At 38.3% G+C, this 17,064-nt stretch overlaps 1 protein-coding gene across 1 annotated transcript in view; it reads right to left on the reverse strand.

The window, feature by feature from the left end:
* The window catches only part of CEP112 (centrosomal protein 112), a 159,058-nt gene that overhangs the window by 109,498 nt on the left and 32,496 nt on the right, over positions 1–17,064 (reverse strand). The window contains exons 10-17 of the mRNA XM_068210027.1: positions 16,940–17,039; positions 15,668–15,786; positions 14,528–14,671; positions 12,146–12,300; positions 11,705–11,822; positions 10,684–10,759; positions 9,838–9,920; positions 7,363–7,442 (exon numbers count right to left, since the gene is read on the reverse strand). Coding sequence (XP_068066128.1) covers positions 7,363–7,442; positions 9,838–9,920; positions 10,684–10,759; positions 11,705–11,822; positions 12,146–12,300; positions 14,528–14,671; positions 15,668–15,786; positions 16,940–17,039 — 875 coding nt within the window. The remainder of the gene's footprint in view (positions 1–7,362; positions 7,443–9,837; positions 9,921–10,683; positions 10,760–11,704; positions 11,823–12,145; positions 12,301–14,527; positions 14,672–15,667; positions 15,787–16,939; positions 17,040–17,064) is intronic.

Here is a 17,064-nt window from a genome sequence, read left to right on the forward strand (position 1 = left end):
CAGTCCCAGAGCCAAGGATTAAAAATCAACTGTTACATTTTTTTTTGTGCAACTGGAGCCTTCCTTTCAATACATATTTCATTATTGCCAGTAGGTCTCCAGAGAAACGGGGGGAAAGAAAATGAAAGGCTGTAAATAGTTAATAGAACACTTCATTTTTGCTTTTAAGTGAGACTATTAAACAAAGCTACCATATTTCTGAGCCCTCTGTTCATGCTCCACGTTGTGGCCCCTAGAGCGAGGGTTAGGGAATGTTTACAATATGCTGGAAACTTTGACTGGGTTTGCTCTAAAAGGTTTCAGATGCTCAAGCACCAAGTGGAGAACAGCTGCTTGGTTTTCCACTGATTCTTAAAGGAGAAAAAAAAACCAAAAAAAAAAACCAAACTAAAATCCACCCTACCAAAAAACCACAGTTTTAAAGAGCAAAACTATATCCCAACTCCTCAGCCACATCACATTGCCATTGTTTTTAAATCACAGAGGTGGCTTTTTTCATCATATTGCAATGGCTGTAACGAGACAACCCTCAGCATTTAATAAAAGATAATGATGAACACAATGAACATGAGCATAAACTCTTAACAATGCTCTTTTATTGCAACACTTGGAATTAAAGACAATGCCTGCTCATATTCCTTTAATTATTTCCGGCCTTAAATAGTAATAGCTTTTCCATTCTGACAAGAATTGTCTCCACACACAAATACTCCATTTTCAAGGAAAAATGGAATTAACTGCAGAAAAACAGCTACACTTAGGCAATTACCCTGAAAATATTAACAACAACAAGAAGCAATTACTCAGAATTTGGATTCAACTTAGAGGAACAAGAAAGGAAAAAAGAAATGAAAAATTATCTTGTGGTTAAAGCTATCACTCCCTTTATTTATTTATCACTGCATTGATGATTCTCAGGCTGTAATGTTTTGCTGTGTACAGTGGCATTTCTGACGCACGCCACTCCAAGAAGCCAATACAAGAGGATTTGAAGCAGCAGCTGTTTAAATATAAAGTTCTCAAAGGGCTTGGTAGAATCAAATTCTCAAGATCCACGGTAAATCACAGCTTTTTTTTCAAATTGTAACCTCTGTATATTTTGAAAAGCCTAAATTTTACTTCTTTTCAAAATGTTGGGATCTAACAATTATGCAAATGTAAACTGCAAACAAAATTAATTATTTCCATTGCTATTTATTCTACCTCCTTCTGCCAGCTCTCTTCACATGTTTATTTTTCCATGCCTTCATCTGTTTCCCTCTTTATTGGGTCAGCAGCAGATTGTTCACCATTTATTTCTCTCAAATCTATGTCCCCTCACCTTTACACTGTTCCTTTTGTGGTAATACAGAGAGAAGAAAAATTAAATAAACACCAAGGGAATTTTGCAGGATATAAGCAATTTTAAGGAGTAGAAGACCCTTACATAAAACTTCCTGTGCTAAAGTTTGATGCATTTTTAGGTACTTCTGAATAAAGCAAGAAGAGCTTTTCACATCAAACAAGCCCAAGTCGTCTCTTTGCGCATCAAAGAGAACCATACAATGAAAAATGAGTCATTACTCAGCCACAGCTGTAGGAGAAGGTTCTGCAAAGGACAACCTCACCTTCTGCCCATTTTTGCCTTGTCCCCATTTCTCCAGTGCAGGTGAACTGGGAAACTCCAGGCAGAACCAGCACTGCTGGAGGAGGCCAGGCAGGCTCAGAACAGCAAAACCTTAATAAAATACTCAGGGCATGAAAAAACCTTGATAAAATACTCAATATGAAAACGGAATCTCATCAACTCAGACGATCCCACTGCACCAGGGCCCAGAGCAGACAGGGACCTTGTGGAAATCAAAACGAGAGAAGATGGGAATTTACTGACCCTGGGTGGCGCTGCACAGGCATTCCCTGTGGCAGCCTGAGGCTCCAGGACACTGCTAATTTCATTTTAACTTCTGCTTTTAGCAAGGCTGAGATCAAAGCCACCCTCTGAAAGCTTTACAGGCATCAATACCAAGTTTAAAACCACAGGAGAAGCCTGAGAACAGCTCCAGCTCCATGGGTCTGGCTCAACATCAGGTAAGGAATGACCCAGAATAACCAAATGACTGGCAAAGCACACCAGGAGATGACAAGTGAAGCTTTTTGAATTAAAAAAAAAAAAAAATGACTGAGGTTTCAAGAAGAGTAACTGGTACCAACAAAAAAGTATTTTCTTCCCGAAAGAACATTTCTTCCACATTGATTTAGGAAATATGAATACTAACACATTTTTATCAGATATTTTCTGTGAGGCAAAACCTTGTAGCAGAAATAACTGTGCTACACACAAAACCTGAAATGTAAAATGTGAGTACCACCTGACAAAACCCCCAGAACCAGCAGCCCAGCCTGGTGAAGCACAGAGCATTGCTCTCACAGTGGAATAACGAAAAGCAGTGGGAAAAGCTTTTTGAAGTCTTCAGTGAGGAAACTCCCTGGCACCACCTCCATTGTGAAATCAACTTCTTCTCCTTGGCTGCCATGTCAGAAACCACATGCACACAAGCTTATGCATGTACACAGGTACATAAGAGAAAAGAAAGGCAAATCATTTTCATTTCTGCATTTTGCTGAACACCTGCAGGCACCACCTTCACACCACGTCATGACTGGAAAGATTTGGTCTGCCACCTAAACCAAACCCCAAAATACTGTGAGAACTGACTGTGTGTGCTTTAAATACCACTGGGAAAACGATTGGGAAAATCTGCTAATAGACAGAAGTGCCTTTACTGGTTTCTAGAAAGTTTAGCCCCTCTTTCTTCCCCAGAATTTTAAACAAGTTCAGACAAGGGGTAGAAACTAGTGGAAAAAAAGAGGTGTTGGTAGTTCCTTATGTAAACAAATAATTTTATTAAGTGAGTCGGAATGAAGCAGCTGCTCAGCATTTGCTCTGTATCATCCCCACTTGCAAAGTGCTGAGATTTGGCTCCATAGACAGACTTGGGGGAAAAAAAAAAAAAAGGCAAAGAGTGAGAAAGAGAAGGTTGTGGAGCACTGGAGTGGAGATGTGCAGGCATTCCTTGGTGCTGCGGTGTTTAACTACAGCATCTGCACCTGTACAGGGCAAGTTTCATCTCATCTCATCTCATCTCATCTCATCTCATCTCATCTCATCTCATCTCATCTCATCTCATCTCATTTCTCCTAAAGTCACTTCTTAACATTTGTTTCCTTCACACACTACAGAAGTGAAGAACAAGAACTCAGGAAATCTGCACTTCAGGAGAATATGAAAATTTTATTTGTGCATGAGGCAAGCAAAGCAAAAAGCATTAAATCTGATCCCATAATTACCTCTAGTACATGAGAACTACCACAACCTTCATCCTGAAGAAATCACCGTGGTCTGCACTTCCCATGAAGGTGACAGATGATCACAGCCTCAAACTATTCAGGATGTTTAGAATTTAGTCCATAATCTCTCAGTCTCAAGAGTGACCACGTTTATGTGTCTCTGCAGCCACAAAGGTGTTCTCCCTGTCCCTGGGAGTGTCCAAGGCCAGGCTGGAGCAGTGGGACAGAGGAAAGGGGTGCCATGGCAGGGGGTGGGATGGGATGGCTTTTAAGGTCCCTTCCAACCCAAACCATTCTGAGATTCTCTCATGACTCCAGCATGCAAGTGTCAAAACCAAACCACCTCAAAACTGAGCTGGTGTTGTGGTTGTCATCTTCAATAAAATGGGGAATATTTCCCTACGGTAAATAGATATTTCTTACAGTAAACTAAAAGTATTGAACAATCTGCTACCAAAATATAAGCAGAGGCAAAATAAATATATTGAATGAATAAATATACAAATTCCAGAGAACAAGGCACAAGAGATGATGCTGAAAGCTGTTTAACAATATTGTATAAAGTCAGCAAAACCTTTTCTTTCTCTTCCATGCTATTTCTTCAGCAGCAAATGGATACAGATTTTTTTTCTCATTTATTTTCTGTTTCATTCTACTCAGTTTGCACTGTGACAAATTATATACCTCTATTTCCTACTCCTCCTCTCACTGAGAGATAAGAACAGCAGAGATTCAGCCTATTTGCAACCCACTCTCATGACACATTTTCTGCAACCAAACCATGGGGATTAGAGAAACAACCTTTCCCCCCAAGTAATTACAGAGAAGCTTTTCAAGAAAACTTTGTTCTTATAGAAATGCCATTTAAAGGACATTCTAGAAAAGCCCTTGCAGCACTTCTCAGAGTGACTTCTGCTATTAAGCAATGCCTGTGACATGCACTGCAGAAGTAAATATAAATTTTATATCTACAAGTCACCACCACGAGTGTTGGAGCAATTCTTTCACAAAAGGTTTGCTTTTGACAGATATTTCTACCATGAACTTCAGAAGAAAAAAACCTTCTGTAAACTACATAAACCCCTATTCTATATTGAAACTGTGTCAATACATTTTTTTTTATTTTTGAAGTGAAAGATACTTTCAGAAATGTGGATTTTACTATTCCACACAATGCCTCAAATCACTTTCATTCTGCATCGGTGTGGATACGTTTGAAACAGCAACAGCACTGTTTGCTGTCACAGCACTGGAAAAATAATGATAATAATAACAAAAATCCCCTAAAATGCCTGCCACTTCCCTTTCTATGTGCTTGCAGCTCAGCAGCTACTCAAGATATAATCCTGTGGCCATTTCAGAATCAAAGTGCATTCAGATCAAAGTAGTTTATGAGAAAGCACTGATGCACCTACTGGGTTCTGAGTTACAATTCCACAAGGCATCATTTCTAAGGAAGATGCTGAACTGTATTTTCACCCACTTCACGCAAGGTGAGGTTGTTTTCTAAAGATTTACTGGGTCTGCCTGAGCTTAGAGTTAGTTAATTTCATTCTGCAAGTAGTTAAAGAAATTCAGCAAAATGAAGCATTTTTACATAAGATATTGGATCTTATGGACTCAATAGGAAAGGATTGCTAAAAGGAATAATTTTTGCAGCAATGAAAAAAAAAAAAAGCCATAAGGAAGCCATCAATTCCTGCCACAATAAATACCACTGCTTCTTATCTATTATCTACTTGTATATCATATAAAAGTACATCTATGAAAAAATCTTAATATTGTGAAGACACACATGAATGGCTTGAATTGCAGAAAGCCCTGTAGGATTGGCAGCTCCTCTGTCCTGGGCATGTGAGTCTGTTCCATTCCTGGTCAGAAATGCAGAGGTCAGACCCAGAGCTGAAATCCCAAGCAGCAGAATGTGAGCTGGGCTGCACTAGGGCACTGCATTTCTGCAAACAGCATCTTTTTAGGATCCTAAATCCATCCTCACGGATCTGCCAACTTCTGTCTCCAGCCAGACAAAACCACACTTGAAAGCTAATTGTTATTTCTATTCAGTTACTTATTAGCATTACTAATTCCATTATTAATCTTAAAAGTAACCACAAACCCCTGCTATAAAACAATCAAAAGAGCAGTAATATAGAGTTTTATTAAACTATCTCCACAAGTGAACATTTTCCATTTCAACTGGGAGAGGTGCATTTGGTTTCATATTAGAATTCTCTACATTATTTTCAACACCCTGAATCAAAAAAAAAAAAAAAAAAGAAAAGAAAAAAAAAAAAAAGAGAAACAAAGTGCCATAGGACATGGAAGCAGCCCTGGGAAAAATAGAATATTCCCATTTAGAGGGGACCCACAGGAGTAGAAGCAGCCCGTACTAGGAGACACTTTGAAAACCATATAGGAACATATAGGTATATACACATAGAACCATACAGGTATTAACCACTTGCTGTGGGGGAAACAGCAGATGATTTTTAGCCTGTTGAACAGCCCCCAGGGCTCCTCAATCCCAGCAGCTGACCATGCCCAGTTTTGGCCAAAGGATTGACCCACAGGAAGTACAAGGCTGGGACTGAGCTCTGCCAGCATTGTTTTAATTCATGGCCCTTGGAGCATCACCAGCGCTTTGGGCTCTTAAAACTTCAGTCTTTCACATCCTTACCCCAAGTCCAAGCTACACCTAAGCTCAAATACAGCCAAGGAATAGCTGAAATAACTGAGGATGTCCTCAGCTCCTGCAAGAGCTCCTCAGGTTCCAAATCCCCAGCAGCTCACAGATCCTGCCTGGAGAGAATTTCCTCTGCACCCACGTGGGGCTGCAAAGCCAGACTGGTTTTATTAACATAAGTAAGTGCAAACTGACACATTATTTGAAAGATGTGGAAGAAAATTAATACAACTTCATTATCAACAAATCAGATGGTAAAACCCTAAAAGATTAAGTGCAGTTGATAACAGTTCAACCTCCCCAAAATTATAAATAATAGCCAGTGTAAAGAATTTAAAGATTAAAAGCTGGAGTTTTTATTAATGTCTGCAGTGATTTAAGATAGTCTCTATTTATGCCAAATACCTCAGAGATTATAGAAATAAAGAAATACAGACTTCAGCCCTGTCACTTTTATAGAATAAAAGTATCTTTACTTGCCTCTCCCAGCCTAGATAAGGTACATTGTGATATTAAACCGAATACTTTTAGCAAATAACTTCTGCTTTGTTTCAGAATAATCTGTTTCCCCTAGAAATTATTTCCACAGCTTTGACTTTTAACTGGATTAACACATGGAAATAATAGTTTACATAATCAAAAATGGAAGGAGCATAGCAAGAGTTGATCTTGTCCTATGTGCATATCTGCTGTACATAAACCACTCCCTTGCTCAGAAAACATCACATTTGGTGCAGCCTGATTAGCTGTTCATGGACAAAGTCAGCAAAAATACCTGTTCCAAGTTAGTTAATGAAAACTGTTTGCTACAGAGCATTTCTCCCAGCTTCAGATCCACAAGAAGAACAAGTACTCCCCCAAAGAAGTGTTGTATTAATGATAAAAAAATCTGCATTAGAATTGTAATTTCTGGATATTAAACATAAAATATAAAATCAGAAGCATCTTCTACTAAATTAAAATATATTTTAAGTAAATACATCTTTTCAAGCAAGTCTTTAGTGTTGAATATTTGCTTCCTATGAATAAACTCTGAATTGAACCTGGGCCCATTCATTTGAGAGGGCAAGACCAGCTGACGTCATTAACTCTATTTTAATTAATTCTCATTAATTCTATTTTATTCTCACCACTTAAAAGTAAAAAAAATTTGGTGAGTTGGATCTTACATTAGTTTTTTTAAATTTTTCTGGTTTATTAGAACCCTGAAGGTGCAGCTTTAAAACTGGAAAGAAAACTATAGGAGGGCAGCTAGATGAGATAAAGCATAAGTTTATTTAATAAATAAACATTAATAAATAAATATTTTAAAATACCAGGGATGGTTCAAAATTATTTCCATATTCACTTACTTCAGAGCCTGTTCCAGGTGGTGAATTTTCTTTTGAGCATCTGCTCTTTCCTTATCCAGATCATTCCGAATGTCATTAATCTGCCATTTAAAGAAAAAAACACCATCTATTTTAGCCAAAACTGTGTCTGAGTTAAAATAAATCAATGTTATTTAGATTCTAAAAATTATTTATTTGCACATTCCTTTTCCACTGATGCAGACAACCATCCACGGATTTCTAAAATTAAGAGAAATGCAAAAGCAGAGATTAACGGAGAGATGAAGTATGAGAATGTAGCCAATGAGCTATTTTCCTTCTCAAAGTGAATTATATCTGTCTAGAATAAAGAAATATCAGTGGACTGTATTCTCTAGGGTTCAGAGCTCCCACTCCCAAATTTGTGACCACCCAAAGTGAATCACTTGTGATCAATTCTTACAATAAAAAATATAAAACATAAATACCTTACATAAACATCCTGAATAATAATAGAATAATTAGCAATAATAATCCTAAAAATAGTTACAAAAACCCTTGAATTTGGCAACTTCCCAGGTGTGGTCCAAATCACGAGTTTTTGTAAAGTTTTTTGCCAAGGGCAGGTTAAATCCAAGAGTTTGTACATAATCCAAGAGTTGTATTGCTTTAGAATTGCTCAAGGAGCAACGTGGGGATGGGACATACAGGAAATCCTTCATCCACCTACAATCATTTGTAATGTTCCAGGCTGTTAAGACACTACAATAAAGAAAAATGTGTTTTACTAAGTGTGTAGGCCAGTGAAAAAACAAATTCAGGGATGCTCTGCTGGGAGCAGTTCCATGGAGGTGTTCACTCCAGGAACAATTAGCTGGCTTCCAAGAGCCTCCAAATCCATGAGCTGTCTATTAGAGAATGAAGAAGCTACTGCCAAACCTGGTAAAATTCTATATATTCAACAGGTGGCTTGGGAATGGCTGTCAGGAATAATCTGTCACTCTTCTGATGCTGAGCTGAATGTTTGGAAAACAATCAGTCGATTATTTATAAAAAGCAGGTGTTTCCTTGGCTTGTAAAGCCATTTAGCCTAACTGGTTCCTGATCCAGAAGATAAGCACATTTAATCAAACAGTGACATTTAAGGTTCCTACCTATGATTTGTTTGATGTTTAAGTATCCTCAGAGGCAACAGCCACTGCAGACTCATAAAGATTATTAGATAATGGGTAGGTTTTTAAATGAACAGATTGCAGCAGAGACTTCTTGATTCCTTTACTTGTTTTAGCATTTTATGGGCCAATCCATCCTGGTTTATGGATTTATACCCATAGATTATTCACTGGTATTTTTCTTCTCATCCTTTCTCAAAGATTTGAGTCTGAAAACAGTTACACCACAATTTATGAACAAACTGCTGTCAAGTTATCTATAAAAAGAAAGGCTCTGCTTCCTTGTTTGCTGATGCAGAATTCCAACTTCCCTCCCTGGGCTCACTGGTTGGAGGTACTGCTGACACACTCTCACCCCATGCTTAGAAGCTTTCTCCCAAAAGATCCTCAAACCTCGGTCAAATTGTGCCAATATATTTTTTATTTTGGCCTGCAAATCATTCCAATCCTGGATTTTTCTTGAGTTCAACATAAAACCCATGACTTGACTAAAAAGACAAATGTAGGCTAGGTTTAAACCAAGGCAGATCCTGGAACAAAGCATGTTTTGACTTCAAGTCAGCAGAAGGAACTAACTCAAACCAAAACCTCTCTACAATTCATGTCACAAGTGCTATTACCAAGTGACAAGTAGCTGGGATCACAATCCATTATTTTATGTTATAAATTTGCCACATTTGGCAATGACATGTTTGAGTAACACATCCTTTCAATTAAACAGGCATCTAAGGCACCCTCTGGCTGCACATGAGTTGCACATATAATGTCACTAAAATTGAAGTTTAATTTGAAGCCTATTGATGTTCCGAGTCTAAAAGAGCAGGCAGGATTTGCAAAGTGCTTTAAGATGAAGTGTTTCTGATGAAAATTACATTTTTTACTTTAAGCTCCTGATGTAAAAACGATGCCTGTTGACAAAATCTAGAGAACACGTGGAGAAGGATGGAATAGGGATTCTCTGGGGGAAAAGGAGTATGGGAGAACACATGAGCACTGGCAGAGGTCAGGCCAGGTTTCATTCAGCTCATTTTCCTTTCAATATCAGCAGCTGCCACCATGAGCAGTGTACACACACAAGACAGGCTTCCAGGGCCACTTTTTTGGGAATGCCATCCCAGCATCCATCCCCTGGCAGCAGGTTCCTAAAATCAGAGGTGATATCCCTGTCCTTAAACAGCTGTCCTTAAAATCTTATTTGATTTTGTCCAATTCTTTTTCCAAACCTTGTGAAGTGCTTGGATTCCCAAATTTACTATTTGGGGGTTTCAAAATTTAAACCTTAAAGTCCTGTACAGAACAAAACTGGAAGGGTGGAGAAGATGGGAGATTTTCCTGGAAATATTACCTGTTTCTCATACACACGCTGCATGTGAAGCTTGTCCTGCTGAAACTTGTATTCTTGATCCTGCAGAGGTAAAGATGTGTATTCTAAATCAACAAATCCCATTTTTCTTCCATTTCAGAGCATTCATCAAACACAGACATTAGCTATCACATAGAACAGGCCATAACAAAATAAAAACTCACTTTATATCATCATGAAAAAATTCTCTGACATAGAAAAAAATTTAACCAACACCAAATAACACAACTATCTCCAAAGTCATGATTCATGTTTGCTAAAGAGAAACAGCAACTTGTTCTCCTGAGCTATTAAAATGCCATTCTGTACTATATCAACTGTGAAATGAAAGACATTGGAAGAAAAGTAGATGCCAAAACTCAACCAGGACTGATACATGATACAGATGTGGAACTCATTACCCTGAAATAGAAGGATTAATTTAAATGCCTACAGGAAGACAGAATATTGAACTGAACTATTAAACAGTGCAAATTAAAAACAATTTAGAAACTTTAAAAATGTTTACAGTTTACGAGAAAAAATAAGATATTCATCATTCTTTGACAGGCTTCTTTGTAATGCACCAATAGAGATTTAAACTCTTTTATTTAACATGTGAACTACAAGAAACAGTCAGAAAACTTCTGTGAAGATTCTGCTCTTACCTCTCTTTTAGCCACATTTTTTAAATCAACCTTTAACCATACGTGACATTTCATATATTTCCATTCATAAAACAGAAACAAGCCAGCATGATGTACAGAAGTACATTTAAGGATGGATATCTAAACATTTAAATCATTAAATAAAGTAAAAAGAGTTGGTCATTTCTGAGAAAGTCAGGGCTCACCTCAGAATCTTGCAATTGTTGTTTCAGCACAGCCATTCCACGGCGTAATTCTGCAATCACATCACATGTCTGCTGGATTTAACAGAAAAAACAGCTTTTGTCTTGGACTCCTCATCAGCTCTTTTGCATTTTTGAATTTATTTTTCTAAAGTTCCCAGAAACTGGAAAAATTATCAGCTTGGGAGAAAAAAACCTGTATGAGTTTATGGCTCTGGACACGTCAGTTTGGGCCCTCTGGTGAGTTTAGAAATGGAAACAAAAGAACAAAAAAACACCCCTAATAATAAAAACCCCCGACTAATATCTACTAAAAATTGGTAGAAAGAAAAACACCTTGTAAATGAAATGCAGCAAAGTATCATCAAAGCTCCAAGAATTTCAGCAAATAAACACCAAATACCCCACTTGTCCTATGGCTTTATGGATTAATAAATGGTATTTAAAACTCGAGTCTTTTCTACAATTAATTAACTTGAAAATCACTTTAAATACTACCATCTCTGTACCTATGCATATTGGTAAATATCAACCTGACAGATGCTTTTCCAGAAACAAACCAGAGTTATTACATTTTGGGTGAAACCTACACTTGCAAAATATAAAATGATTTCCTTAAACAAATATTTATCACAATGTTCAATACTAGGAGGCCTGCAGGACTATTTTTTTTCTGGAAGAATTTTTTTCTGACATGGAAGAGGCTTTATGAAAAGATTAAGTCTTCAAGGGTGTATCCAGAATTTTTTACAGAAGCACAAATGAGGATGTTAATTGTACCTTATCTGAATCAGCTGTAGAAATACACACACACAGCAGAATGACCAACCGACTTCAGATGACTTTTCAGTCAAATTCGGGAATGAAAAATTAAAACCCAATTTTATTTAAACTTACACTCATGACGAACGTGGGGAACTGAGCAATTCCTTGGATTTATTCATAAGCATCATATTGATGGTGAGGAGAGCACTTAAGAAATAAACCCCATTTTCCTGCCTGCTCCACCTGGCAGCATACCTGAGCTTGTTCCTGCTTCAGAAAATCTCTATCAACATCAAATTTACTTTGTAGCTGCTGAAGGTTCTCCTTGTATTTCTGCATAATCTGGTTCTTGTCTTTCTGAAGTAACTTGTACCTACACGGAGCAAGCAAACAGAATATGGAAATTGCTTTCATATTTCGGCATTTTACCTGCTCAGTATCAATTCCACGGAGACTGCACGTCTGCCACGTGCTCTTGTCACAGAATGAGCTGCTCATAAATAATGGAAAGGTAAGACACTCCTCAAGGTGGTCGTTTGGGTCACTCTAAATCAGTTTGACACCAATTAATATATTTTCATGAGAGTTTTCTAATGTCAAATGCCATTCAGTGTGTTCCTGGAACAAAATTAATAATGTTTGCTTCTGGAAATTCCATGTTCTTAAAAGTTTAACCAGCAATTGTTATTGAATTACCTTTCTTTCAGCTCCTCAAGTTGGGAGCAGACCTCCTGGTAGCGCTGTTCCACCTCAGTCTTCTCCTGAGATAATTTCTGACGATGTAAATTACTATTTTCTGCCTCAACAGTCAACTGCTGCACACGGGCCCCCAGCTTTTGGACTGTCTCGTTCTAAAAGAATAGAGAATTATTGAGAAAAGCCCAGAATCAATGCGGGAATACCCCTGTTGTTATTCAGTAGCCTTTAGCAACGAGGTTCTCTGGCAATGCAGAGACACAAGAGTTACAATGGCAAAGCTGTCATCAATCATGACAGTAAATTCTACACTGTATATAAAAATAAATATATCTTCAAAATGTGGGTGCTTATTCCCCCTCAAAGTGACATCTCTTCTCCCTTACACAGAACAGCGTATGCAACTGATTTCTAAATTACAGATCCTTTAAAATGGGAGAGGAAACCGTATTTCAATGGAAAACCTCAATGGATGATATATATATAAAGCATTTATAGACTTTCCAGAAATTTCGGTAAATTACAAGCATCTCTCAAAAGCTGTCTCTTTTTCCTGGAACTTCATCTCACAATATAAAGGAATGTAAAAATGAACAGAGTAAGGACAGGCAGGTAGCATGAGACTACTCTAGGCCTTCCCACTCTTCCCTAAATTTATGGTAATATGCAGGGAAATGAGGGAAGAATTCCTCAGGAGTCTGGGGTCAGAAAATCAGACCCAGAGTAGGTATCAGAGTTATTTTTATATTAACAAAGGCCTGAAGATGAGGGAAGTGGAACAGAAATTTCACCCACTCCTGAAGTAAAATAAAACCCCAGATATCTGCCCTGTGCAGCCACTGCCCTGACTGTCACTGGAGGTGACATGAACCTGAGCCATTGCAAGAACCTCACACAGAGACATCACCTGAATGGTCACCTGAGCCCCGGCAAGTGGCCACAGGGATTTCACAGGCACAGCACAGCAAAACTCTCCATCCGTGCCAAGCTGCTCAGTATGGGTTTGGTTTTCTGGGGCCAGGGGTTGCTTGCTTTGGGGGCTTGGGGCTTTTGTTTGTTTTGTGGTTTTCTGGGGTTTTGTGTTTGGTTTTATTTTTAATAATTAAAAAAAGAGGAATTTTTAATATACCACCAAATATAATTCCTGGCTGGCCCCATGTCCCTCAAGGAAGTTCATCCTTGTTCAGGGAACAAACCCCTCCTTATCAGCTCTGTGGCATTAATGAAATTGTTCAGCCAATCCCACTTGCTAACAGCACTGGCATTCCTGACAACATGAAACTCTGAACAGGGAAACTCTGAAATACCAACAGAAAAAAATTTAAAAATCAGGAGAGAGAAAGGAGAGAGAGGAAAAAAGAAAACTAATTTCCAGTGACAGTCTAGTCTTTCATCTTAAGCCCTGCCTTGAACTCTACCTTGTTTAATTATTAAATCAGAAGCTGCTCGGCAAGATCTGTCTAGTTTTGATGGTTCTTAAATTCAATCTTGCTGACAGACTGTGTCCATTTTTCTCTGTATTTACTGTTACCTATGACATGATCTGAATGTTAATTTTTAAATTCAACATTCATTAATAAAGGAATAAATTTTGTTCGACATTGTCTTTTCACTCATTCACTTTTCCTTGTACTTCATCCTGATGAAAAGTACAGGATGCTTTTTTGAGGTTACTTGTCAATTTTTTTGCTTTTTGGATCATTTATATAACAGGCACAAAATCCAGATTACACCTAATTACATGCTTATAATTAATCTAGAAAAGGAATGAAATAAATTAGAATAATAAATACTTATTTTAAAATCCTTTTAATATCATCTTTCATCTAACAGAAGCATTTGCTTCTGTTACTCACCCACCTCCTCTTTACCTAATTAAGGATATTAAAGAGGAGGTGGGTGAGTAAAAAATCATGTTTCTATGAAAACAGATGTAATATATAAATGGTGTACAAACATGCAAAGACAGAAGTTCTGCTGACTTGAATCAAATATTTGCAATTAAGGACTCATTCTAAGATATTAGTGTAACATTGATTGAAGGGCTGTACCTTGTTTAATTTTATCTTGGGAATAAAATCCTTGGTTGGACTGGCTGCCAGGACAGTGCCCTCTCCCAGGAGAGAAAACTGCATTGCACTATTGAAATTAAGGATGGATGTGCATGAATAACAAAGTCATGGAATGGTTTGGGTCGAGAGGGACCTTAAAAACCATCTGATTCCAGCCCTGCCATGGGCAGGGACACCTTCCACCATCCCAGGTTGCTCCAAGCCCCATCCAACCTGGCCTTGGGCATGTCCAGTCCACCTGAACACAAACACATGGATTTAACACTTTAAGAGACACTTGCTGTGGTGAGAGATTTACAACCAAACCTACAGTTGACTGTGTCTGCTGCAAATACTCCTCCTCCATCTTGGCCAGCCGGGCGTTGGTCTCCTCCACCAGCTGCTGCATGTCTTCAGTGTGCTTCTTCTGGATGTTGAACTTCTCCTTCTCCATCTCGGCCACGGCATCGTGGAGCTGCACCACAAAAAAAGGCACAAAGTAACAAATGGCATCTGCAACTAGCATTGGGAAGTGTTCAATTATTACAGCATATCAGTAGAATCAGTGAAAAGCCCAGGTAGTCACACTTCTGTCCTCTCTGAAAATATTGTTTCTCTAAAACAAAAAAAGATTGTGGTTGCCTCATCCGTGGAAGTGTTCAAGGCCAGGTTGGACAGGGCTTGGAGCAACCTGGGGTAGTGGAAGGTGTCCCTGCCCATGGCAGGGGGTGACACTGGATGAGCTTTAAGGTCTTTTCCAATCCCAATCAGTCTGGGATTCTGTGGGGGAAAAAACAAACAAACAAAAAAACACCCAACACTGGAGCTTCAAGATCTTCATCACAAAGGACAATTTATGATTTATGATTAGACTTTAAGAAGGCAAGAATTAAATCCAACTTCATTTCTACATGCAGGGCTGCAAAAAAAATTAAACTGCGTACAGCAAACTTCATGAAGGGAGGTGGGTTTGTCCTTTCTGTGACCCTCCTTCTCCTGAGAGGGGGAAGCAAGAGAAATACTGACAATAATCTGGACAAAGGTGACACTGTCTCACAATAAACATGCTCTTCCCTTTGCTTTGCTGCTGTCTTGAGTTGAACAATAAATAAAAATACATTGAAGAATTCATGACCCATTGCAAGACTAAGAGTTCAAAGGAATCATCGTGACAGCAGGTAGCAGCAGGTTTATCCAGATTAAAATTCCATGTCAGGTCAACCAGAAATAAACACTTCCCTAATACATCCAGAGACTTGCCAGGAGGCCAGATGAACCCCAGGAACAGGGTGAGCAGCTGGGTGTAAAAGCATCAGCAAAGAGAGTCTTGATTACTTCAGGAAAAAACAAAATCAGCACAAAAAACACCCCTAAAACATATTCTGTATATTTCTTTTTTTAAATGACAAAATGTATTTTCCCAGATAAACACTGCAGGAGTCTGTCAAAGGAGGGAAGTATTGTTCATTACCCTTTTCTCCCACTCATTGTTCAAGCAATCATTGCTTTGCTCACACATCTTCTTCAGCTCCACAATCTGCCGCTCTTTGGCTTCTCTCACAACTTGGGACTCACGAACAAGGGTCTGAACTGTTAAAAATGGAAAAAAATAAACAACCATTCAAGACCTTTGGGATTTTTCAGTGTTGGCAGTAGATATAATCAGTTTATGTCAGTTTTTCAGCTGACCTGGCTTTCTGATGGTTTTTGGCTCTTAAATACTTCATGAATGTGCTGCTTTAAGATGCAGCATTTAAATTCTGAGTCATTACAAGGTGTTCTCTATTTTCTACTTTGTTTACAGAATATTTCAGAGTTTTCCTTCCTGAAGGAGTAAATATACATCAGCAAAACTCTGTAAAACCTCAAGAAAAAAGTTATTTTAACCTAATTTTATGAGCATCCTTAGGAGAAAAGGTTCTTGTGAAGGTTGAATGCCCAAGACATACATGAAAATGAAGTTCCCCAACTTGAATTGCAAGTGATGGCATCACCATTAGTGGAAAAAGCAGGTCCATATTCACACTTCCACTTTTTTTGAGGATTTTCATTACCTGGAACAGTGTGGGCAACTCCAACTCTACCTGTTCCAGCCAAGAGTAACCACCAGCTCACAGAGAGAAGCCCCAGATTCCTTGTTGGACAAATTACTTTCCCAAGGAGCAGGAAACAAAATACATGGAACACTCTTCCTTTTTGTCCATAGATTAACAAACTCCTGTATTATTTTCCAGTGTGGTTTAGTCCATAGTGTGAATGGACTCCAAGGAATTCTGAAAGAAACTGACACTGAAAAACTGCTGACAAGTCACTCTGAGGGTGAATTTTGTACTTGTGACACACTCAAGAGTACTCTTGTTTGAAATCTCCGGCCGCAATAGTCTTAAAAATAACCCGCTGTGGTTTGATTAAAATGTACTGAATGTATAAAAAAATGAACTTTGACTCAGAGATTCCAAAAAAAAAGGAAAGAAGTGGCCAAAATATTTCAGTGGCATCAAAGAAACTTTTTCTGGTGACGCTCATAAAACCTGTGTAATAGATCACAGGCCTCTTGGAACACTTGGGTTGGAACAGCAGAGACAATTGGACAAGAATCTCAGAATTTAAAGGAAAAAATTAAATCAAGAGCTGCAAATGATGAAGAAAGGGATGTCTGCAGAAGGAACATGCAAGCCCAGAGCCACAAGAGAATGCAGTACAATACCACCACACAGAAGACAACCATGAGGATAAAAATCACCTTTTTTCTCCAGTTTTCTTATCATATCCTCAGACTCTTTTTGTTTCTTTAGGTAGGTGGACTTCAGCACATCTATTTCATCATTCTTTCTATCCAAAATCTGCAGAGAAAACTCAGAATATTGT

Source organism: Anomalospiza imberbis, chromosome 19 (genome assembly GCF_031753505.1).
Source record: "Anomalospiza imberbis isolate Cuckoo-Finch-1a 21T00152 chromosome 19, ASM3175350v1, whole genome shotgun sequence".
Classification (NCBI taxonomy): domain Eukaryota; kingdom Metazoa; phylum Chordata; class Aves; order Passeriformes; family Viduidae; genus Anomalospiza; species Anomalospiza imberbis.